This window comes from Lycorma delicatula, chromosome 2, assembly GCF_047948215.1.
Source record: "Lycorma delicatula isolate Av1 chromosome 2, ASM4794821v1, whole genome shotgun sequence".
NCBI classification, from domain to species: domain Eukaryota; kingdom Metazoa; phylum Arthropoda; class Insecta; order Hemiptera; family Fulgoridae; genus Lycorma; species Lycorma delicatula.
In genome coordinates this window covers 233,125,711-233,152,499 of record NC_134456.1, presented here as the reverse complement: position 1 = coordinate 233,152,499, position 26,789 = coordinate 233,125,711, and the positions used below count along the sequence as shown (strand labels likewise).

At 29.5% G+C, this 26,789-nt stretch overlaps 2 protein-coding genes across 4 annotated transcripts in view; one reads left to right on the top strand and one right to left on the bottom strand.

Moving 5' to 3' along the window:
- LOC142319750 (very long chain fatty acid elongase 1-like) overlaps nt 1-26,789 on the top strand; it is a 103,009-nt gene that overhangs the window by 45,406 nt on the left and 30,814 nt on the right. The window lies entirely within an intron of this gene.
- Nucleotides 17,232-24,727, bottom strand: LOC142320089 (protein toll-like). The gene is made up of 2 exons (XM_075357765.1): nt 24,611-24,727; nt 17,232-17,534 (listed from the first exon to the last, which is right to left on the bottom strand). Exons 1-2 carry the CDS (start codon nt 24,725-24,727, stop codon nt 17,232-17,234), a joined length of 420 nt encoding a protein of 139 aa, XP_075213880.1.

Here is a 26,789-nt window from a genome sequence, read left to right as displayed (position 1 = left end):
GTTAGATATCAGGCAAAAGATTTACTGATTATCAGATTGACAAAACTAGCGAAGGCCTATGCAAAAAATAAGCTGTAAAATATTTATTAATTAACAATACTCATTAATTATCTATTATTGATATGTATCGATAAGATATTGAATTTTTCCAATTATCTTAACATGTCAAAGTACAAAAATAAAAATGTTGTTGGGAGCTGGAACAAGTACCAATATTTCTGATTGTAGCGTTAGAAAAAAATTGGTTATATGTGTCAAAAATTATATTAATTTGTATTAGTTACACATTTAAAGTGAAATTGTATTTCATTATTTACCTGCTTGAAGAATTTTTGTCAAATGGAAAACAGATGTTCATTCCTGTCCCTTTATTTTTAATGGCTATGTTACTGAAAGTTTAGACTAAGATAATATTGATGAACTTTAATTTTGTAGCGATTGATATTTTATAGATATTATTGTTGTAACTAAGAGTGGGGTGTCAAAACATCCTTATATACAAATCACTTGTATAGTCTGTATAATATTTCATTATTTTTTTAAATCTGTTGTTGTTTTGAAGTTTGATATTTAGTTGTATCTTGTTTTCAACCTGTCGTTGTTGTTAGTATTATTAATTAAACTCTCAGCAAAAGGTTTGGATTACCTGTTTTGGAAATGTCATGTCAGTATCTTGTAAGCACAGTTAAATTAGGATGATGTGTTTTGAAGAAGCAGTATTTACTTAATTGTCTTTATAAAAGATCGGTTTTTAATTACTTTAATTTATCAGAATATTTTATAAACTTATACCGAAGAAATAAAAGTCTAAAGTTAGTTAAAATGCCTATTTTTTTGTATATGTAAAGTCTAAATAAAATTACAGAACACAAAAAAATTTACTACAAGGTAAAACAAATTAAAAACTAGATACTTTTTGTGATTGATTATTACAAGTTTTAAGGAATAATAATGCAGAAAGTAATAACATTTAATGAATTATTTAAAGACATTAATGAGATAAAACTCTTTAAAGAAAACCTTTGTCTTTCGTGATAAATATTTTAATTAAAAAAAAAAAAAAAACGTTTTAATTTGACTAAGATTACATATCTTTTGATTTTGTTAATTTTTCTAGATTTATAGTAAACATGCTCTAAACATAGCAAAATTCAGAGAAATGTGGATGTATTCATAAGTAATTAATTTGAAAGTGTTTTGTAATTATTTGAAATGTTTAAGCTATCGTATTTTTACAAGACGACAATCTATCAGTGCAGTTGTGAGCTAGTAACTAAAAAAATCTAAATTAATAAATATACCAAAAATGGTTGTTTTCCGACTACATTCTGAAATGTGAAGTTGTTAATTTATTGTATGCCTTTTTAGAACTCAATTTTTAGTCGTAATTTTTCATATTTGTTGTTACTGGGAGATCAATGATGGAATGTTTATTATAGTCTTGAGAGTCAGTCTTGTATATTTATTTATTCTTTTTAATTCCATTACTGTGTAGAATATACCTTCTACCTTAATAATTTTTGCATTAGATTTTAACAGATTTTAATTATTTTCATTAATTTTATTATGAATGTCTTAGCATGCTAAATATATATAATTTTCTTTTTGAATGCAGTGGTTTAGTGTTATATATTTTATAGCATCTGTTTATTTATTAAATTGATTTTTCTAATGTTTTTTTTTCATTTTTAAATTTAATCTTTTAAAAATATTTTTAAATGTTCAATTCAAATCTGTTAATTTTTTTATTGTTGTCCAGACTTTTAATTAATACAAACTGCATAGATCAATAATATGAAATTTGTAGGTAAAACTAATGTGTGGAATTATACTCGGTCTGACCATTAAAACATAGTTTGCATTATTGAATGAATGTGAATGAAAGATTTTTCTAAAACTGAATCAGAAAATTCTACAAAAAATTTCATTACTGTACTTGGAACCAGATTATAAGAAATTTAAATGGTTTTTAATACATGTTTTATAATGTAAATAAAAGTTAGGATGCCATGGTCAATCTTGAGGTGCACTAAAGTATATCAATTAAGTTGATCCTGGCTTCTTACTTTTGTTATATTTTTTTTTTTTTGTTAGCTTTGAAATCTTGTTTCTTCTTATCAGATGTAAATTTTGTGCCCAAATTTTGTTAAAAATATTATTGCATATTTTAAAGAACTTTGGTTATTTTATTACACATAGTTTTCCGGGCTTTTATCAACATATTTCAATGTTTTATAGATTTCTTGAGTCCTAATCGAGCTTTAATTTTGTATATGTTTCTTTCTAAAGCTTTGGCAAGCTTTTGGTACTTCAGTAATTGAATTTACTCAAATGTGTGCACTGTTTATCCGATCTGCTGTAACAACTTTTTAATGTGTTCCATATTATACAACAATGAGATAGATAATGATTGCAGATCAAATCCAGTGGCAGAAGTATCTTATTTAAATTTCACTAGCAAGCAGATGTTTCATCTTATTGGTGGTGGCCGTTGCCGTTCTTATCATTTCAGAACTGCAAAATCTTATTTTCCTGGATTGCTGAATTATCAATCAAGAAATGGACTATTGGCCCCTCAACAGACCAGTTTTAGTTAAGTTATTTACGTACTTTGAACTTGATCAATGTATGCTTTTTTCTGTTATCTATATTGCGGTTGGAACTGCTTTAATATAAACACAGCTTCAACAAAGAATCATGGGAATTATTCACAACTTCACTTCTTCCACCATCTTCGTATGGTTAATCCTTACCAACATCACAGACGCCCATCCATTTGGTCTGCAATGTAGTTCCTATTTGTTATCTGAGGAAGAATAAACACCCTCCAGCATGCTGCAGGAACTGATTGCACGTAAACACTGTGTGTTCTGCATTGTTCTTTTCCCGACAATAGTCACACTTCGCAGAGGGTCTCAATGTCCACACCCACCCTATGCTTTGAAGCATCCATGACTAGTTGGGTCATGTGTGCTTCAAAGCATACCATAATTGGATCAACCTCACTATTCTTGCGGCCCAGCCATGTCTGGAGGTCTGGAATCAGCCTGTGGGGGGTCCATCTACCTTTTGTCAACCGATCCCACAAGTAGGAATTTATACCGTAAAACAAATGTGCTTTGAATCTGGAACTATTTTGTGACAAAACCCCAAATCCATAAAGCGGAGAGATTAAGAGTTTCAAAAGAGTAGATAGTTTGTGAGAATCTATGCAGAAATGTTGATGGAAGGTAAACCTAATTATTAAAAATGTTAACTTCTGTAAGTCTCCCTTCGATTAGTAACCAGGTGTTTACCTTGATAAATACATTCAAATGTGTGTTTGTATTTTGACTGTAGCAGATCAGAACGGTTTTTACACAAATCTGAAAATTTTACATTATCTGGCTAATAAATATGCCGCAATGTGTTTACCATTCCTCTAAAAACAAAGAAACTAAAAACCAACAGGTCCAGGCTCTCTCATTATACTTGTATTCATTTTCAATTCAGTTTTATGTAACTTTTTGAACTACACAACTCTCAGCAATTTATTGGAAGTTTTTCTACCCCATTTATTCATCTCTTATTAATGATGAAATATTTTGGGTATGTATTTTATCGGGCAATTTTCTAATAGGTTGTTTTACAAACAATTAAAACCCATGATTTTTTTTCAATTGTACACAGTTGCATCTACGCATGCAATAAGGAGTTAACATCATTCTACACTTTCAAGAAAATAGCCATTAATGTGTCTTTCTTTTTCCTGTTTAGCCTCTGGTAATTACCGTTTAGATAATACTTAAGAGGATGATATGTATGAGTTAAAATGAAGTATAGTCTTGTACAGTCTCAGTTCGACCATTCCTGAGATGTGTGGTTAATTGAAACTCAACCACCAAAGAACACCGGTATCCACGATCTAGTATTCAAATCCGTGTAAAAATAACTGGCTTTACTAGGACTTGAACGCTGAAACTCTTGACTTCCAAATCAGCTGATTTGGGGAGACATGTTTACCACTAGACCAATCTTGTGGGTTAGCCATTAATGTTTATGACAACAATTAGTACTCTTATGTTAGTGGAGATTAATAATAAATCAAAAATTAAAAATTTCAATAAATTTAGTATATATTTATAGATAGTATAGTATATTATAATATATATATATATATATGAAAAACTGAAAAATGAGAAAAAATGAAAAATTGTAATATTGAATTTTTTTTAAAGAAAGATGGTTAACTGCTTCAAAAAGAACACTGCAGCTCTACAAACATAATATGAAGGATACAGTTTAATAAAATGAGCCAAATCATGATTTAGTTGATAGAAACATATTAAAAAATATGATATTTTTATTTTTACAAACTGTTATCGTAAAAATTAATATAAATACATATTAACTTAAATTAATTTAACAATAAAAAAAAAAACAAAATAATTTTTCGTAATCTATTAGTGTAAAATCCCTAGAAATAATTCTCATAATAAAAACTCTATTATTACTCAAAAATAATAAAAAACAGAGTTTTTATTATGAGAATTATTTTTAGGCGTTTTACACTAATAGATTAAGAAAAATTATTTTGTTTGTTTTTATTGTTAAATTAATTTAAGTTAATATGTATTTATATTAATTTTTACGATAACAGTTTGTAAAAATAAAAATATCATATTTTTTAATATGTTTCTATCAACTAAATCATGGTTTGGCTAGAAAATTTAATAAGTTAAAAAATGGTATATGTGCATTAGTAAATAAAAAAAGGAGCAAAACCAGTAAGATTTAAATACATACTTAATAACACTGTTTGGGCTGTAGTCTCTCCTTTGTTATGAGTAAGAACACTCACAATAAAACTAATAATTTAGAAGTGTTTGTGGGATTATAATAAAAAATGCGCTGAAAGAAACTTTGTTATGTTGTACGAGACCATTGCTTTATCTTTTCTGTTTTATGAATGCAAGGATTGGGTTTTCATGAGAAATGAATTTTAAGCTACAAGCCTCTGAAAAGAATTTCTTAAGAGGAAATGGAATTTGCCTTAAGAAATGGAATGGAATACCCAGTGAAGATGAGGATTTTACAAGAATTAATATTATTTCCATAATTGATGTAATAACTAATTATAGAGTGATGGAAGGGACGTGTAAGAAGAATTCCCAAACTGTGCGCCATTTGGAAGGAGGGAGAGAGAGTGAATGAGAGTGATATTGTGAGAGAGGGTGGTGAGAGAGACAGAAAGAGGAATCTTTGGAATGTCGGAATAGGTCTGCGAGTTTTATTACATTATGAAATGATGATAATGAATTAAAAATGTAAAAGTTCAAGAGTTCAAATGTACAAATAATTTACAGAAAAACAAATTATTTTTAGTTAAACTATTGAAATTGAAACTAAACAGTATTGATATATTTCTTAACAAACACCAAGATTATAAAATTATAATTTTAGTTTGAATATAATAATGATATTAAAAAAATTAAATTTTTATAAGAAGATAAACACAATATTTATAAGAACTAGAATTATCTTTTAAAACATTTTAAAGAAAATAATATTAGATTGTTAATAATAGATGGAAAAATTTCACTCTTGAAACTAAAATATTTTCATTCAAAATAGGAATAGTCTTGAGTAACAAATTTGTAATTGATCTTAATTTTCCACTTGAAGATCAATATCTTGAACAAATTCTTCTAAATCATCTGTAAAAGTTTGCCCGTCTTTTGATGTCAAAAAAACTTTTAAAATTATTATGTATCAGTAGGAATGAGTCTCGTTGATTTTAATAAAAGTATAATTTTCACTTTTGACATTAGGCATCAGGCAAAGTTCATTTAATACAAACAAGTTCTGTCGATTATTTTTTAACTATTTTACAAACGTTTACTTTTTGAAAATCATTTGACAGATCATTCTGAAAAAAAGTTGTGCTGCCTTCATCTTTAACTATTTTTATTTCACGGCTTCTCAACCAGTTTACTTTCCTACTTTCCATATCTTTCTGTCTGCAACAGCTTGAAGCAATGGAGATTCTGATTTATTCATTCTGTTAACAGTAAATCTTTCATTTTTTAAATACAGTTTTCTATCAAGTGATGTAGTAGACTATGTCAGCATATAATCTTTGCAGAATTTTCAATTTATACTTGACACCCCAACTTCTAAATCATATAAATATATATATATATATATATATATATATATCTTCTGGTACTAAAAATCAGAACAATATTTTAATATTTTTTATGACCGGTGATGAACCAAGTAGTGTTTTAACAGGAGAACAAGTTTAATACTTTGATTATGTCTCTGGCAAGAATGAGATCATAAGCGTAGTTCATTAACTGGAGCTTTAATTTTTTTTTTTTAAATATACTTAAGTAAACGCCATCCCACCTTTTGATTCTATGTCCATGTCATCTTTACGCACCAGATACTCTTCGTGCTTCCATCATGAATACCCAAATTGTATAAACTTTATTGATGTTTGTTGTATCATGTTAACTGGTTGACTCATTTTTGTATAACATTAATAGTGTAACCGATTTAAAAGGGATTTTATTGTTAAATTTTTTTGATTCTAAATAGAACAATAAAGCGATTTAATCAGAAATTTTCTTTTTTTAGAATACGACCAACTTTGCTTTTCAACCAGAATATTTTAGATTTAAAAACACCTGTACTTTGTATTTTCAATATACTTCAAAATTTCCCCTAAACGTAACCTTCAAGCTTATATAATTAATTATATCATCTTGAATTTTTGGTTTTATTAATTAGACTTTCAACAAATGAACAGTTAATTATTGAATAAAATAAGTATGTGTGTGAACACGTTTGTCTCTGATTTTGATTTGATTTCAGCATTCTATTAAGCATAGTTAGGGAATTACAAAAATACGAATGGTTGCATTCGGCCGTTGGGTTCTACTCATAATAGCTGTCAAAATTAAAATTTTGTAATAATCATTGCTCAATAATGGTGTAAGCTGTCAAGTTGGTTCAAACACTCTACTGTTAGGTTTACTGAAATGCATAAAATGTATAAATATCAATTTTGTAAGTCAAGTGTTAGACCTCTAAGTGATGGAAAACTAACTTTTTATTAATTGAAAAAAAAAGACATAAAACTGCCTAACCGTAAGATAAATTATATTAACTTTCCATATGTAGTATAAGCAGAAGTTAGAGAAGAAACATGGTAGATAAAAAACATGGTTTTTTTGCTAACCACAATTCTTTTATCATAGAATATATTATTAATAAATGGTAATACAATACAGTAAAACTGTATCTAAAATCATAATAGCACCCGTATTCTTGTAGTGTCAAACATTCCTGCAATCACAGTGAAGATATTCACTGCAGATATTCGAAATGAATATCTTCAACTTATGTATTCCTCCAAATTTTGATATTAGTGAGAATGATCTTTCTAGTCTGTTCCCCAGATTTCTTTATCCCTAATAATTGGTTATTTGAGTTCCCAACACCATTCATGGGGCTCATTGGCATGTTCTCCTGCAGGTATTATTGTTGATCGACTGAGGCAGAACTTAGATCTCTGTTTATTGAACAATTGATCATGGAAGTTTATGTCATCTTCATCAGGTGCATTTTCTTGCATCGATCTATCAGTGAGTTCAGCAATCTTGCTCCCATGTCTTACATGGTGCGTTTCTAAAATCTTATTTGAAAGTGATCATAGACCGATTGTAATCTCGGTCAGTAATAGTGAATTGCCTCAGATTCAGCCATGCTGATGGGTAGTTTAGAAAGTGAACTGGCTCTGATTCAAGGATTCCTTTAGCGATTATGACGAGAACAGTAGTGCGATTCACCAATTTGTGAAGTTTACACACCCAAATCTCGATAGTGCCAATGAATTCATCTCATTAACATCTGGAAAGCCAAGGCAACCTGCTGTTCCTTGATGGGATGATGACTGCAGTCCTGCACTAAGGGACTGGCTTAGGGCTTTATGTAATTTTAATCGAAGACCGACAATTAAATTTCTTTGCGCCTTCTGCATCATGAGAGGCGTTTTTCATAGAGTGTTTAGGTGTGCTAAGCTAAAATCTTGGTTGAATTACGTCAAATTCATTTCTCGTATAACACCATCATCATCTGTTGCATGGAGAAAGGTTCGAACCATGTTTGGATCGGTAGTCATTGCAGTCGATTGGACTGCAAAGTGGCGATAACCTTGTTACTGCACCATTTGATGTACCAACCATATTTGGAAGGTCATTTAGAGCAGTTTCACTTACATCATCGTACTGCCCTGAGTTTGTGAGATATAAAGTTGCAGGTAGAAAATATACAATTGGAAACCGGAAACTCGCAAAATGAATTACATCCTTTTCTTATAATGAAGTACGTATGCTCTGAATAATTTTCATGAAACTTCCCTGGAAATGATAATATTAGGCTCAGTATGTTATCACACCTCTCCGATATTGTACTATGACATCTTTTGTGTATCTATAACAACATTTTCTCTGACCAGGTGTTTCCAAATTCTTGATTAGAGGCATTGGTTATCCCCATACTGAAACCTGGTAAAGGTAAATCATGCCTTCCAGTATCGTTGTATATCCTTGACCAGTACCCTGTGCAAGGTGATGGAACAAGTGGTAAACGATGGTTTACCGTGATGGCCTAGTGCGACACCTTTAGAGAAATGCCCTAATTGCCCCAGAACAATGCATTTTTTATCAGGGTAGATCATCCATTGATTAAGTAGTTGCCCTGAAAGTTGCTCTACAAAACAACTTTTTATTTTGCCAATGCCTGGTTCTAGCACAGACCGGTAGACGCAGCGTTTCCAGATCACTCACAGTGTTGGTAACACTCATTACTTTTCTCACACACCTCGTATTTATATAAAATTTTGAAAATAAAGTAGTTCATAATTAAAATTAGGCGTAATTCAAACTGAACACAATTCATGGCATATTAAATATACACCAAATATTATTGTTGATAAGGTATGTAGATGATATTATAATCTTATATAACCCGACCCTAAACAATGAACATTTGATCATTTTAAATAAACTTAATAATTACAATTAAAATTTATGTACTAAATGGAAGGTAAGAAAAAAATATATTCTTTAGATATTGAAATCAAAATAATATAGTAGAAACATCAGTTTACAGAAGATCCACAGCAAAAATAATATTACAATACATTAAATTCTAACCACCCATGGTCAAAAAAATTAATACATATGAAAACATGATATTTAGAACAATTAATTATACAAAAAAACAGTAATAAATTCATGAAAGAAATATATGAAATTAAACAAATAGCAGCAATGTTTACTGGTTTTGATGGTGAAATTATAGAAAAAATCTATAAAACATAGAATAAAAATACCAAAATTCAACAACAAAAAAATAACAGAAAGATTAATAATAACTTAAACCTAAAATACAATTACACAAAAATATAATAGAAAAAATATTAATGTACATGATAAAAATAATTATAGAAAAAGCATATAATCCAAATAATCGCATTATAAAATATATTAAAAAAATAACAATAATAAAAGTAATAGAGAGAAATTGAGAGGTATATCCAAAAAATGTAATAATACTTCTTTTTCTTTGGTTAACAGCCATTAGGCTGGTTGGCAGCAACTCTCCACTCTTCGCTTATCAGCCTTTATCATTAGCTCCCAGTAAGAATCACAATTCATATCGTCCATTATCTGTTTTATGAACTCCAACCGAGACCTTCCCTACAATTTCTCCCTTCTATCTGTATTTGTATCACCCTCTTAATGTGTATTAGCTCACCTAATACACATTAAGAGGGTGTAATGAAGTATTTCTTAAATACTTCATTTGACACTTTTTCCATCAGATTTATCTTCATCATCCTTCTGTAATACCAGTATTGGCAAAACCAATACTTATTTAAAAAAGATTTACAGAACATACACAGCATACAAAACCAAAAGAGAAGTATATTTAATGTAGTTGACCGTTTGTTAGAATACAAATATAGAAATATATGCAAATATGAAATACATACGTACTGATTAAAATAATTGAGAAATTTTAGATTTATGTAATAATGATAAAAAAATGAAATACTTGAAAAATTTTATATTTATAAATTTAAAATAAAAATATAAAATGATGAATCACCAGATCAACTTTTGAACATGATGATTTAATTAAAAACATAATAAAAATGCAGTCTAAAACTTGGAAATAATGACATTAGAATAAAGTAAAATATACGTTTTAAAGATAACATCATAACAGTACTGGACAGCAAAATTTACATATATGCTTGTTACATGAGGCATGTTTTTTTTAAGTAAGGGCTATTTTGATATAAAAATTAAAATAAGAGAAATTAAAAAAAACTTTTATAACAAAATAAATTTACACATATGTAATATTTTGCTACATATTCACAATACATTTTTGATTTCGGCTTACCAACTTTATTATTCAAGAATTTTCCTGCTTGTGATTTAAACCAATTATTTACTTTGTTTTGGAATTCTTCACAACTTCAAATTTCTGCAATGCAAGCTATTGCTTTAAATGGAGAAAAAGGTAATAATCACTTTGTGCAAGATGCGAATTCTAAGGTGGATGTTCACAGATTTCCCAATTAAATTGTCACAGTTCAGTGGTTTTGTTTGCCGTGTGAGATTTTGCGTTATCATGGAGAAACAAAATCCTGTCGGTTAGTTTCCTGCGCCTTTTATTTTCAATTGAACATCTTAAGTTTTGTAAGCGTTTCACAGTATATATTGCCATTAACAGCTCTTCCACGTTCAAGAAATTCAATCAAGCAATATCCCTAAAAAATCAACAGAAGCTTTTTCATTGAACTTTCTTGCATAAACTTTTTGGGCTTTGGGAATGATGATTGCTGCTTTGTTTCAACATTTGAATAAGGTATCCATGTTTCATCACCGGTCGCAATGTGTTTCCATAAATCACCATCTTCATTTTCGTAGTGTCTCAAAAATATTTGAGGTATAGTAAGATGTCTTTGTTTGTGTGTTTCTGTCAACATTTTTTGTATCAATCTGGAACGCAACTTTCTGTAACCCAGTTTTTCAGTTAAAATGTCATAAATTACTGATCAAAAACAAAAGGAAATTCAGTTGATAATTGAGAAGCAGTAAGCTTTCTGATTTCATGGATTTTTGCATTCACATTTTCAGTCGATTCATCGGTGATGACAATCAGAGGCATCCATTATGTTCTCCATCATGAACATTTGTTCTTCTTCCACAAAACAAATGACACCAGTAGCGAACTTTACGTTTACACATAACACCGAGTCTGTAAACATCAACAATTTCTGTATGAATATCAGTAGCAGATTTTTTTCACCAATAGATCACAAATTACTGATCGTACTTCACAACTCACATGATTATTTATTGTAGCACTCATTTCAGCACGGCTAAACTCAGCAACTAACCGGAGTAATGTTAACCTGTTGTTGCAAACAGATGATTGTTGATATAAATTAACATGCTATACTAGCACCATTTTCCACTACATGTAGTGGGAGCAAATTGAAAATGGCCTTTACTGAAAAACCGCGCTTCATATTTTTCAAAATATAAAACATAATTTCAAATAAATGACAAAAGATTTAAAAAAATATGTTTTAATATAATTGATAATTACGTTTGTTTAATTAAATATATAATAGAATTTAATACCGACTGAAGATCCAGGATCCTGCAAATATTGATTTTTGAAATTTATATAACTTCAATTTATCTATCTATTAACTTTGTTTTGGTGGTTAAAATTTAATTTAATAAAATATATATATATAAAATTTCTCTTTATCAAAAACTGCTAGTTGTCTAAGCCAAAGAATGCAACCTTGTGATCCAAGAAGCTACAATTTTTAAGTTACCTTTAGAAATATTGTTCTATGTTTTTGCTTCTTATTATTTGGTTACTACTTTTTTTTTTAAGTTTTTTTTTTAATAGTGTTTTGTATTATTTAATTACAACTAAAGATATCTTCTTTTGGAGGCACAAACCTTTTTAAATTCACTTCTCTCATTAATATAATAATTCAGTATTTTAGATCACGTTAAGGACCGTTATAAATAAAAATTAGGGCCCTGCTCTGTAGTATTAATTTTTATGTTTCACTTCTCTCATGAATACTACCTGTTTTTTTTTTTTGTGTAATTTAAACATAATTAGTTATTAGCCTCTCCTTAATATGCTTTCAGTTTACAAAAAAAAGCTACCGTGCAACAAATTCACTAACTGCTTTGAAATAATAATTATTTAACTATAATTACTTCATACATTTAATGTAGATTCCATTTAGAAATTTGAAATATGGTAATGTTTTTACTTTTAGGATCCTACTTGAACAATATTCTTGTTCCAATCAATTTTGGGTTACTTACAAATAATTTATTTTATTCCAAAATTATGATAAAATAAATCCTTACTTTAAAACTAATTAACAAAGTCACATGTGTGCGAGTATGTTCATATGCGAGTGTATGTGTGTATAAGAAATAACTTTTTAAATGTTCATATGATGTTAGGTTACATCTAGGGAAGTAAAAAATTTATATAATATAATAAAACCAATTACAATACTGATGTTTAGATTTTTCAGTTATTATTTATTATTGTAGTAAGCCATAAATCTTTTCATTTTGGATGTTTCCTGTTATTGTTTTATAATTACCAGTAATTTTAAATTAAACAATCGATAATTTCGTGTGGCTGTTTTATATGGGTTAACAGAGAAATAGGGGATTTGGGGTTGTACCTAGCTGCTTTTAATTTTTTCAGCAGGAATCCTTGAAAGGCATTTAATTTTATCAGTAGTGTTATTACCACAAATTTTGTGGCTTCAACTAAATCAGATAATGATATTTATTTACACATACATAATTTAATCTTATTAACTTTAAAAAAACCTACATTCTTAATTCAGCCCATGCATATTTTTATTCTGCTTCATCAAACCCTACTCACAATGAAACAGAACAATATCAGTTATCCTTTTTATTTTTCTAGATAATTTAAATTGAAAATTTTTTAAACAAGAAATTATACTGACTATAAAACATTTAAAAATGTTTTTTATTGTTTTATTATTGCAAAATACTGGATTGTTATATTCTACGTACGTATTGCCTGAGGTAATCTGAAAAAATTAGAAGTACTTTTATCCTAAATATTCCAAAAAAGATCTTCATAGTCTTCTATTTTAGATAGTCTTAGCACTTGCTAACAGACTTTGTACATTATTTTCTGCATATTTATTATTATTGTTAATATTATGTTTCTGAGTTTAGTTTTTCTTGCCTGTGGCTTGGTTACAGGTAACAGTTTTTGTAGGCTTATATAATTTAAAAAAATAAATAAAATCGACATAAAGAAGGTTCTAAGATATAAAATTTATCTTTTTCTAATCATTTAAATTAAAATTTTTGAAGCTAGTAACTAAATTATATAAGTTAATTTTTTATAATTTGGTGTTGACTTCTAAAAATGGAAATTATAGAAAAATTGAGTAAGTATCATTCTTTTTATTAGTTTTTTTAGGTTGTTTTGTTTTATTTACTTATTTCTTTTTAATAGTTAATTAGAATTCTACATTATTATACCCGCTCCCAATTTTTTTCTAAATTGCTTAAATTCACCTTGCAGATTATCATTAAAATAATTTTCTTAATTAACTAGAAATCATTACTGCTTTCAGTCAGAATTTCAAATATATGGGTAACAGTATCAAAGCAGGTTGTTGTCAAGTAGCATTGTTAAGCAATTGATGCAGTCGCAACTTAAAAATTATGAAAAGGAGGTAGAAAAAACATAATTATCATAACACAATATGATCATCAGAATAGAATTTTTTTCTTTCTTTCTGAATTTTGAACTATTGTCTTCTAATTACAATAATCATATGTGATTCAAATAATTTTTTTTAATAAATTTTTATAAACCAGTTACTTAGAACTGAATATATTTCTTTTTTTATTATGGTAATTGTTGATTCTTTTATCGCTAAGTAATATACCTTCACTGTCAGTTGTTATTTTATTTGCATTTACTTTAGGAAAACGTACTTAATTGCTTGTTTATATAATGTGGGTTATAAAAGTTCTTATTTTAGTTATAGTTAATTTTTTTTGCAAAATAATATCATTTTTACATATATCTTCTAGTTATGCAATGTTGTCAAAATGTTTGTGCTTCTCAGGTAATATATGTCAATAAAATTTAAATGTAATAAGTGAAATTAAAAATTTTTACATGACTTTATTATTTCATTTTTAATAAGCCAGAAGTAACTTTAAATTTCTTTCTGTTTTATGGTTTACTTAATAAAATTGGGCATCTGATATGAATTTAGTATAACAACTTATAAGCGCTTTAAATTGTCTACTTTACAAGATGCCTCCACTTCATTATCCAAAAGACAAGTTGTTGTAAGATTTAAGTAAGAATTATTATAATGAGTTTTATTTAAATGATAATTAGAATTTTTTTATCAATCTTCCATTTTGTTTTTTTGTGTTTTTTTTAATTTAACACTATTTTTTTTGTTTTTTAATTAGTGGGTTTTTCTTTTGAATTTTTTGTTGATCTAGCTGTTTGAATATTTATTAAAATCTGTATTATTCTACTCTGTTTAGGAGATTAAATTCTTAATGAATTACAGTTTTTGATTTCACAAACTGTAAGTGTGCAATCAGTGTATCGTTTATTATTGTTTTTTACATGTTTTATTTTCTGGGCAATATTTTGGGCTAACTCCATGCCACCCAGAAAAAAAGTAATTTAAAATATTTAATTTCATAGTTGTATCTAGTTTATTAACTTTACAAAATAACTTTTCTAAATTAATTATCAATTCCTGTTACTTTTTTCAGTATGTGCTTAATAAAAAAAGAATTTTAAGTTATCTGTAAGTGTAGCTACTATATTAAAGTTTATAATAAGGCTTCATGTTTTTGTTTGAAAAGTTATTTCCAGATTTAATAAATTATTATTATACTTTTTTATTTTTCACTTAATGTTTCGTGTAGAATTTGCTGTCTTTACATTTTTTTTTTCATGACACGTCTATGAAACATGAGTTACTGCAACTTGAAATAGACATCATTTAATACTACTGTAAATTAATTTTGGTTACTCTATTTAGAATAGAATAGACAGTGTTGTTTATATCATATATTTAAAATGGAGGAAATGTTCCCTGTTTTATTTTGATCATTTTTTGTTGTATGAAAAGAGTTAAAAGTAAACATTATCATTTTAGATGATCTAAGTTTGAATTACATATTGTGCATCTACATGTCCATGTCATATTAGTCATGTTATAGTCCATGCCGTGAAATTCATACATGGGTGGATTTAATTAAAAGTGCCCTTTTTATGTAGTATTTAATCTATAGCTAAATAGTTAATTAATTTCCTTTATTTCTTAATATTTTTATTATTTTCATTTTGGTAGTGCAAATTTTGCCCAACAATAGTCACCGATTCACTTTTCTCAGTTTTTCAATTATAACTTCTATTGTAGTGAAAGAGATATGTTTTTACATTCTTTATAATAAACTTTATAATAAAGTTAAAAATGTTCAAGAAATCCATGTGATAAAACAAAATTAAATGACATATGAACAATGAAATCATATCCAAATCTATTACATTATAGTTATAATAAATAATCCCTTTTTTAAAGGATTAAATTGGATTCTAACTCAACACAATTATACCAACAGACTTATAGGGATGAATAATCTTTGAATTCAACAGCAAAAATAGCAAAAGCAGAATCATTATCTTGAAAGTATCTATTAACGCATAAATGTAGAAAATGCTGAGTAATAGTTTTGAGAAATAGAAATTTTCTATTTTAAAACAAAAGAAGAGTTGTAAATAACTAACTCTTTGGTTGTAATTTTGGCCTTTCTTTATAATCAAAGAGTATTCAGCATTTTTCAACCGTTTGCAGCATTTCATGGCATCATGAAACTTGAATTCGGACATGTTGAAATGCAATTCTTCAACAGACCAAAATTTTTCAATTTGTTGTTGAACATCTTCTGATGATGCAAGACAGCAGTGTAGGGATGGAACATCCGAATGTGAAGACTCTGGTATCTTTCCGGATATTATCCAACCTAAGGAAGTTTTTTGCAGGATAGGATTCCCATCTGCCAATCGTATTTGTCCGACGCAAAGAAGGTGATAAAAAACTTCTGCTCCAATGAGAGCATCAACTTTGTTCGGCTGGTAGAAAAATGGGTCAGCTAAATATATGTTAGGCGGAATAAACAATTTTGAAGTATCAATTGTTGAACTAGGTAGCATTTGAGTAACTTTAGGCAGCACTATAAAGTCTAGCTGATTTTGAAAGTTAGAGAATTGTAACTTAATTGTTGTACTAACACGTGAATTAGCAACTGTACTCACATTATTGATTCCGCTAACATGAGCTTCGATGGAGTTTCAGCTTCTGTCATAATGTTAACAGATGAACCAGGAGCAACAAGGTGTGCCACAAGAGTCTGATATTTCAATTAGAGCAGTAGCTAAAATAATTTGAGACAAATTATGGTTTTTGATTTGAGAAGTGCATGAAACTGATGTAGGAATTGTCGTACTTGATGATTGGTTTGATATTTCTTGAATATCCTGTGGGTTATGCAATAGAGTGTTATGATTTTTAGAACATACTTTACAATGACTAGTAACCTTACATTCTTTAACCCTATGTCCTTGTCTTATAAACAATTCAGACACAATTTTAATTTCATGACTTGACTGTTTCGTGCTTGCAGAGACATTTTATGAAATTCTGCACAAGTAAAGATTTTATGGGTTTTTTTTCATATCAGGCAGCTATCTGTTTTTGCGTTATTCCTTTCAGAATTTGCAAGACAGCAAATTCTACACGAAACATTAAGTGAAAAATAAAAAAGTATAATAATAATTTATTAAATCTGGAAATAACTTTTCAAACAAAAACATGAAGCCTTATTATAAACTTTAATATAGTAGCTACACTTACAGATAACTTAAAATTATTTTTTTATTTTAATATTATACACAACAATAGTTCTACCTGAATATTCAACTGACTGCTATTTGACTTGTTATATAATCACCTATAATCCAATCTCTATAATGTAAATGTAACTTAAATTTCGGGGTGCCATTCTCCAGCCCTGGAACCAAATGTTTTATCGCAAAATCTCTTCATCTCTGTGAGAATAACTTATGAAAGCATCATACAGCTTATCACGATCTAGTTCATCTTCAGTAACAAGCCAAAGAAACATCTGATGTGCATAAAGCCAAACTTTTATTTCTTGATTATATCGATAGTAGAGAGCTATAAGAAGACCTACTATGAGCCCAAGAACAGCCAAAAGAATGCTAATAATAATTATTACGCCTGCTGTAGATATGGGACAAATTTCATTTACTGTTAATTCTGATGTAGATTTTCCTCCCAAGCAAGTTACATTATTCAGATTGTCGATCTGAAATATAAAAACAATAGACAGATTAATAATCATATTTAAAAGATATTAAGACAGAAAAAATCTTGTAAATTAAGAAGTCATTTAATAAAAATCAAGTTCATCAAATGAATTATATAGCGCTATAAATCTTAGTTATTTTCAAAAGATATATTTTGTGATTTTTAAATATTTTATTTTTAAAATTATTCTTTATAAAAAATAAACATATACTAGAAGTCATCCACAAAGTACATTAAAGTTCGGTTTTTGGTGGTCAGTTTGTGACCATTTTAGGAGATAGTCAGTTTAACACTAGTAAAATGCATTCTACGTTTTACTAATGTAAAATCATTTTACATTTATAAAACTTCCTATGCGTGCACTGACTTATGATTTCTGCTGATTTTGGCTAACCATTTTGTATAATTGATAGTGTTTACTCGATAAAACTGTTTGCTGGTGGGGATAAATTAGGATCTGAACCTTTTATGAAATCATCTTTATACTTTAAACCGGTGTATTTTGCTGCCTTGTTAAATTTCTTTGGAAAAGAGGTATTTCTAGGCAGTGTATGTTTCTATTTGAACTATCCATATGTGCCATAGGTTTGGGGTTCATGTCTAAGCCAGCTATAAATTTTGAAAATCTGTACCTATAAAGCAACTTGTCGTGATTGACTGATAACTGATTTACCAATGCGCAACAAAAACTAGTGAAGGTAAATTAATGAGAAATTGTATAAGTTTTTTTTTATACTGTGTAAATGCACATTAAGAAAGGATTTTTTTAAATTCTGGGTTTAAAGGGTTAAAATGGAGTACAATGAAATTACTATTTTTTTCATTTCTCAGTAACAAATGAAGATATCAACTTGATTTTTGGCACATGCGCTTATGTGTGTGTGTAATAATCTGAATATCTAAAAAACAATTTTTATATTTTTTGCAAAGGGATGAAGAAAGTTAAAAAATTTTGAAAAATGATTGCAAATTTTTCCCATTCCTGATTGGACAGTATATTAAGTAGATTTGGGCTTGCAATTATTCTTTGTTGAGACTATTTTTTGTTTTTTTTATTTTCGATTTTTTAAGGGATTTGTTCGTGTACTATTGGGACGCTATTGGTAGCTCAACCAATAGCCACGGTTACTGTAGTGCGACCCAGCTGGCTGCACCTGCCTCCAGTTACTTGACCAAAAAACACATAAGAAAAATAAGAAATAAAATATGATAACCTCCTACTGGTGTTTGTAGGGTAATACTAAGAACCAGACTAAATATGGATGGATATAACTACTATTTTTAAGATGAAGGCTGACTATTTTGAAACTCACACTCTTCAAATCGCTCAGAGTTTGGGTCCTGTACCGACTAAACTGTGCTTTGAAGAAATTTACCTACCAACCATATAATGATATTTTTTTGTAAACTGAACGAGGTTTAAGTTTTATTTATCAGTATTATTCTCACAAGCATGAGGATATTGAAGCACATTGGGGGTCCTGGCTAGACGGTTGGGTAAGAAAAGTGAGCCCTGACCAGCTAGTTTTTTTTTTTACAAAATCTTATTCCAACTTATACTCGTGAGTAAATAATTGCAGTTAATTTATTCAGCCCAGTAAAAATGATGGTGTCTTTTCTTAATTTGAAGTTTTAGTCCAGTACCTTTGATTTCCTACATTAACTAATGTAAGAATTCAATTTTTATTTTAAGTACATTTTCATGAAATTCAGTAAATTTCAATATACTGTTATAAAATATTTCTCCAGACTAAAGGAAATATTTATTAAATATAAGGGTTCATTATGAATTTGTGTAATTTTTAATTACTGATATGGTGATACAATCCAAATCTATTGCTTCTTAATGTTTAGAGACTAATAACTCTTTCTCTTCATATTCATCTTCTTGTCATTTTTCTGAGATATATTTCTTCATGTTATCTTTTTTGTTTCTGTACGATTGTTACTTTTTTTTGATTATTTTTGATTATTCACCGACTAATCCAATAATAAAAACTGAATATTTTACCCTGTAAAAATTAACATTTATAACCAGTATACAGGAGTTCACTAAACGGAATACTTTAATTATTATTAATTTTTATTTATATGACACACCAGAAATCTGAAACTTTTATTAATCAGCAACTCATGAAGATGCGAATAATACTGATCTAGTAGTAATAAAGGGACTTTAATTCTGCCCTAATATTTCATAAATTAATATTTGTATAAATATTTGATGCTAATAAGTAATATTTCCGCGACTGTGTAACTGTCCACTTTTATTAAGGAAGTGGAGGATCGTATATCACTTTCAAATGAAATAAGTTTAAATGAAGTGCAGTAAAAATGTGTATATGTAATTAGGTATGCAAGGAAGTCGTGTGGTGACCGCATCAGATTTTTACTTTTGGGGGCATTTTTTGAGCCATTCCCTCATTACTTCTTCTAGAGCACAGTTGAATTATGGTAGTGAGAACCCATTGGCTTGGTCCAGTCCTGTTTTGATCTGAAATGGTTCTGAGAGCTCAGCTCTGAATTTTACTTTCAACTTAGTATTTGTGACGATCAATTTTATCATGCTTATTAATTTGGTATGTAGTCCAAGGTGTCTTAGAATTTTTAGTAGGGATTCTCTGCAGACAGTCATAAGATGTTGAAAAGCTGTTGATGAAGGGCAAATTTTGCTGATCTTCCTGCATGTTTCCAGATATCTACAAAAGTCTGATCTTCTCCCGCTGCTTTCTAATTCTTCATCTTACTGAGTGCTCGGTAAACTTCTTTTATTGTGGTAGGGTTGATGTTTTCTGTTCACTGTTATTGTTTTCACAGATGACATTTGTATCTATATCTGAAAATAATCATTATATAGACTTGAAAATTCTACATTAGCCTATTAAATATTGCTACTTATAAATAAATATATTATGAATTGTGTATAATAATATTATTTGCAGTTATGTGTGTTTCCGTTGATATCTATGAGATCTGTAAATAAAGTAATGAGACCGGTTCAGAAAAACTTTTTATTCACAATCCAATTCTACGTACATGGACTCGTATCATCTTCAAAATAGTTTATTTGGTATATTATACAACGCATCAAACAGTTTTCCTACTCTTCATAGCAGTGTTGGAACTCAGAACCGGAATATCCTTCAGATGTCGGTTATATTTTTTAAAAATATTTTCTACCGTTCCAAAATGGTGTCCTTTGAGGTGTTTTCTTAAAGTCGGGAACAGGAAAAAGTCGCAGGGATTCAAGTCAGGTGAATAAGGGGATTGAGGAACTACAGCACTGTTGAGAGTGCAGTGTGACAAAGTGCATTGCCATGATGCAGCATCCAGTTGTCTTCAATGGCTGGTCTTACACCGGCAACTGTTTTACGGAGTCTTTCAAGAATTTCTAGGTAAACATATTGATTTACAGTCTATCCTGTAGGCAACAATCGTTATGGAAAATTTCATTACTATTGAAGAAACAAATGTGCATTGTTTTAATTTGCTCATTATTGCTTTTTTGGGACGCAGTGAATTTGAAGTGTGCCACTCCTTCGTATGGTGTTTTGTTTTGCCCTTTTCAATTTTGAAAAAGTTTCAATAGCATTCTAACCGAGTTTAACACAAAACGTTGTTCATAATTAGTATCACTCATTTTTGTAACGCACAATAAAAACTCGTTTCACGAAAAGTTTGTTTACGTCTCACGTTGCATCAATATTCTAAAAATATTAATACCCAATATAAATCAGCTGGTCATATAATAACCATATGTTTACTAGTAACTTTAAAGTGGTTGTCAAAAAAAATTGTCTCGTTATTTTAGATCTCTTATATCTATTACATAAAGATGAAAAGGGGTTTTGTTTGTTCGGGATAAACAAAAAACCACTTGATCAAACGCAACCAGATTTTTACCCATGTTTTTTGGGCATAACTGAGAAGGTTTTTTGATGTATTTCATTTAAAAAAATCTCTGAAGAACCAACTGATCGATTGCTTTCACATTTTCAGGATACATTTGTATTACACCAGGGAAGGTTTTAAGCCACAGACCGAGGCTCTTGCTCCCTTGAACATTAATATATGTATTGTTTCTTCACCCCCAAGGAGCGTGAAGTTGTAAATTAAAGATATTCTTTACGGAAAAAAAAAAGATTAATTCTTTTACTTCATTATTATGGCAAAGAAATAAGTTATGAATTTTTCTGTCAAAAGTGTGTGTACTTTAGTTACTTTAGCTATTGTTATTCTAACCCACCGGGGGTCGGTCCAGTGGTTAACTCTTCAGCTGATTTGGAAGTCGATCTTTCTAACGTTCAAATTCTAGTAAAGGCAGTTACTGTTATACGGATTTGAATACTAGGTAGACGGGAATGGCGACCAAATTTAACTCTTTGGGTGTTCAAGGTGCCGTCCCTCTGTAACACAGGAATGGCGAGTAGTAACACAGGCATTGTCCTTTGCAATGATCTGTATGGATAACCTATTTATTTGTATATATAAATTGTATTTTTTTTATGAAAGTGAAATTATTTCATTTTAGTCCTTGGTTTATAGAACATTTAAAGAACCCAATTATAAAAACTAGTTTATTTTTCAAGAAAAATTGAAAAGTTTTCAAAAGTAGTATATTCTTTTTGTATTGTATAAAACAAGAAATAAAAAACCGTAATAAAATTATTATTGATTGTAATAAAGGAGTTGTCACTCCTGACAACTGAATATACTATAGAAAAAGTAACATATGAAACAGATCGCATAAGTTAACAACTATGGTTACTGCATAATAAATATATTTTATTCTCCTTATGTCAACAAGTATGTATTTTCTTTGTCACAACCAATTGTTTTCTGAAAAACTGATCTTTTACATACATTATCTGAAGAAATTTTGCATAGAGACATACAATTTCTTCTTCTATAATACTTGTGAGTTAGACTTGTATTTATGTTGTTCAGCATGGTTCAAAATCCATCTAAAAGGAACCCATTTTGGTGGACTATGGTGAACCATTAGTTGGATAAAGACTTACATAATTGGTTATTTTCTGATCTGTTAATGCTGAATGTTAATTCTGTTGGAACTCATTTTAATTTAAAAGTCTAAAATCCCAGCTTCTAGGAGATGATGCAGATGAAATTCATACTTTTTGCTTTTAGAAACAAACATTTTTTTTGTGTAATAAAATATACAATTATTGTTTTATTTATTACTTTTGTCATGTTTAAAGGAAATGAAAGGCAAAATTTTAATTTTAATTGTAATTTTTTAAATAATATGATGTTATTAGTAATATTTGAATATAAAAAATTTACTTATATTAAGAAGTAATGATAAATGTAGCTTAATAAGAAATCATTCAACAAGAAGTTTATTAGTTGTATTGCAACAGATTACAAAGATGTAGAGTAATTACTTACGTATAATGGGTACTTACGTATTAGCCCATCGACCATAACTATAATGATCCTGTAACTTTGAAAATAGTTCAAAGTTTACGGGATCATTAACATATTTTACGTATTAAATATATAACATTATTGCTTATAAATTAACCAAATTTAACCTAAGCTTGCTTCATTCGCTAACCTCGACTAATTAACAGTAATTTTTTTTTTTGCTTTGTGTTTATGAAACATGGTTTGCTGATTTTAAAAATAATTCTTTCAAGCAAATCGATTGAAAATTGGGCAAAATATGATGAAAATCCATGTCATAAATCACAGATTAGTAACATGTTAGTATAAGTGAAAATAGATTCAGAAAACTACGTTTTATAAAAATCTCCACCAGTCAAAAGGCTATTCAGATTGACAAAAAACCATTTTTACTGTGTACTCTTATTCATTACGAATCGATGTGTGTTACATGTTTACCGATATCATTTGTCAGAAAAGATATTTATAGACCTCAAGTAAAAGTGACGTATTTATTATGTGTTTCAATACTTCGATATGTTGCTAGTAAGATAAACTATTTTTGTAAATAATAAATAAATCCGTAATCCTCATAGCAATTATAATATACAAGTCACACACACACCAGCACATTTCTGAGAAAAAAATGGTCATATTCTTTCTAGTCTAAATAAAACATTTTACATCATATAAATGTTATTCAAATTGTGTAATAAAACTGATTCCTTTGTGAATATAAAAAAAAATAACCGACTTAGATCCCATATAAAATGATTTTGTAACAGCGTTTTAAAACTGATGCCGCACATACCCAGTTCCAAGGCTACATGATCTGAAAAGGTTAACATATCCTCATAGAAAAAAATCTAGGGGTGTCAAATATGCGCTTCTCAGAGGCCAAAACACAGGACTGGCCCTACCAATCCAACAATTAGGGAATCTTTCATTGAGAGTGCGTCAAACGCCTAGGCTAAAGTGTAGAGGCACACCATCTTGTTGAAACATTATAGCAACATTACGTTCTTGTTCAATTTGGTCAACTTGCAGGAAAATGTACAGCTGTAGCATTTCTAAATAAACATTCCCTGTGATAGTAGGCTCATGAAAAAAGAATGAGCCAGTCATACAATTGTACATCAAATTGCACCAAATGTTTATTTTTTGGGAGTCTCTGACATACTCAATAATTTCATTGGGTTGCTGAGATCCATATATCCTATAATTATGCTGGTTGACACAATCACTGATATGGAAAGTCGCTTCATCCATAAACATAACATGTTTTAAAAATGTTTCATCATCATCAGTGTTATTAATTAAGCATTTTTACTTGTGAATTCAACATGTTTAGGATGATCTGTAGGTTTAATTTGATGTTTAAGCTGAATTTTTTAAGAATGAAGATGTAAACACTTGTGCAACACATTTTGAATAGTTGTCTTTAGAATTCCTAACTGTAAACTTTATCTAGAAATTGGTTTTTTAGGGCCTCTTAAACAACTTTCATGTGTATGCTCAACTGCTTCGTCACTTGTTTTGAGCCGTCCAGGGAAATGTTTCATTTCCATGTTGCCTTTCTTTTTCCTGTTTAGCCTCCGGTAACTACCGTTTAGATAATTCTTCAGAGGATGATATGTCATACTGGAAAGTCCATTGAAAAGTTATAACTTTATGCTCTGCAAACCACAAAATGCACTGTGCTTTCTGCTGAACTGTTGCCATTGCACTGACAGCACAGAGCCATTGTGCCGTTGTTTGCATCAGCTCAAGGTCACGGCTGGTCATGTTTAAAAAAACTTGATATCCTGATATTTTTCTCAATTACACAGGGAGATATGATTTTTTCTAATTTATTGCAGCAACCTTTTTCAATGATCCTGTATTTCACATCTGTTGCAATAGAATTAATTTTGTCAAATGCTATCGGTGCAATTTATTTTATACATGAATAATGGTGTTTGTATACTGTATGAGTGGTGTTTGTTTATTACATAACTTTCATATTTTATCTCTTTAATTTTATTTATTTTCAGTTAATTGTAAGAAAAGCCTAATAAAATATTTCTTTTAATACAGTTAGTTACTTTTATGATAATCTGTACATTCATGTAATAATCTAAAAAAATTGTTTGAAAAGCCCTTAAATTAATCTTTGAAGTCTGTAAGATATATGTTTGAAACTACAGAGTACAGTGTTAATATTCAAAATACATTTCATAGGGTTTAGTACACATCTTTACCTTTTTTGTTTTGAATTGGTAAGTACAAAGCATATTCATAAAGTAAGAGCCATTTAGTCATTAAGAAAAATTAACTTGTGAGGAAAGGACTTTAGTTAACAGCTTTAGTTTACTACATATCTACTTCACTTTTTCACGTAATTGCCATTCAGTTCTAAGCATTTTTCTTAACGTTGCACCAGTTTCTTTAACCCCTCTGCATAGAATTTCGCTGCTTGGGAATTGAACCAGTTGACAATGACATTGAGCTCCTTGTCATTTTCAACCGTTGTCCTCCAAATGCATTTTTCAAATGCAAGTAGTCGCTAGGTGCAAGGTTGGGACTATATTGAGAGTGGTCAAAAAGTTCCCAACGAAAATCTTGACTCTTCTTTAAGGCACTGGTTTGAGGACGCGCATTGTCGTGGAGGATTATGCCGGACAATAATTTCCCGCATCGTTGATTTTGGATCACATATCTCAGTTTGGTGAGCGATTCACAGTACACATCAGCTGTAATTGTTGATCCACATTCTATGAAATCAACCAATATGATGCCCTTTTTGTCCCAAAAAAACAGTAGCCAACATTTTTCAACTTGAGTACGGAGATTACTTAAATGTTTTTGGTTTTGGGGAACTTGAATGGCGCCAGTGCATTGACTGTTTTGATTTTGCATTGGTGTAGGATATCCACGTCTCTTCACCCATAACAATGTGGGAAAACAAATTATCTCCATCTTGTTGGTAGCAGTCCAAAAATGTTCGTCCACTGCACATTCTTTTGCTCTGTGTTGGTCGATGAGCATTTTTGGTACGTACCTTGCACACAATTTTTGATATCCAAGCTATTCTGTGACAGTTGTGTAGATAGAGGTGTGTCCAACATGCAGAAATTCATCAGCCAGAGTACTAATCATCAATTGCCGATCACATCATAGTTTTCAGTTCACTTGTTCAACGATTTCATCAGTCTGAATATTGGGCTTGTCACTCCGTTCTTCATCATACACATTTGTGCGGCCATTTTTAAAGTCTCGACACCATTGTCTAACCTTTCCTTCACATTACTGCAGGTCCAATACACTAGGCACAACTCCTGATGAATTTCAGTAGCTGAAGATCATTTTGCACACAAAAATCGAATCAAGTGTGTACTTCACAACTGGTGGGAGAAACAATTGTCATGGACATTGTGATCTGCACTCACTGACAGGCAAATGACTACTGAATCAAAACAACTGCAGTGGCTTCGTAAATAGCCGATAGATGAGCCTGTATCCATGAAACTACTTTCAGACCCACTAATATTTAAATATAAGCCGATGGCTCTTACTTTATGGATATGCCGTATATTTCAGTCCCCCTACTTGAAACTTTGTTGAAGTTCTTTATAAAAAAGAAAATAGAAATTGTTGAGCTTTTCCAAATTTTGGTTGACCTTTTATTCTTCTAGCCAAATTTTTCTTAGTTTGTGTAGGTTATTCATATTATTTATGGTTTATTTATCTAAACTATATTCTTGTCTTTATTTTTAAAGATAAAAATTGGTAAAAACATATACACTAGAAGCAGTAGGAAATCATAAGCTCTACTGTTTAGCTTTTTCAAAACTATTACAGTATTTAA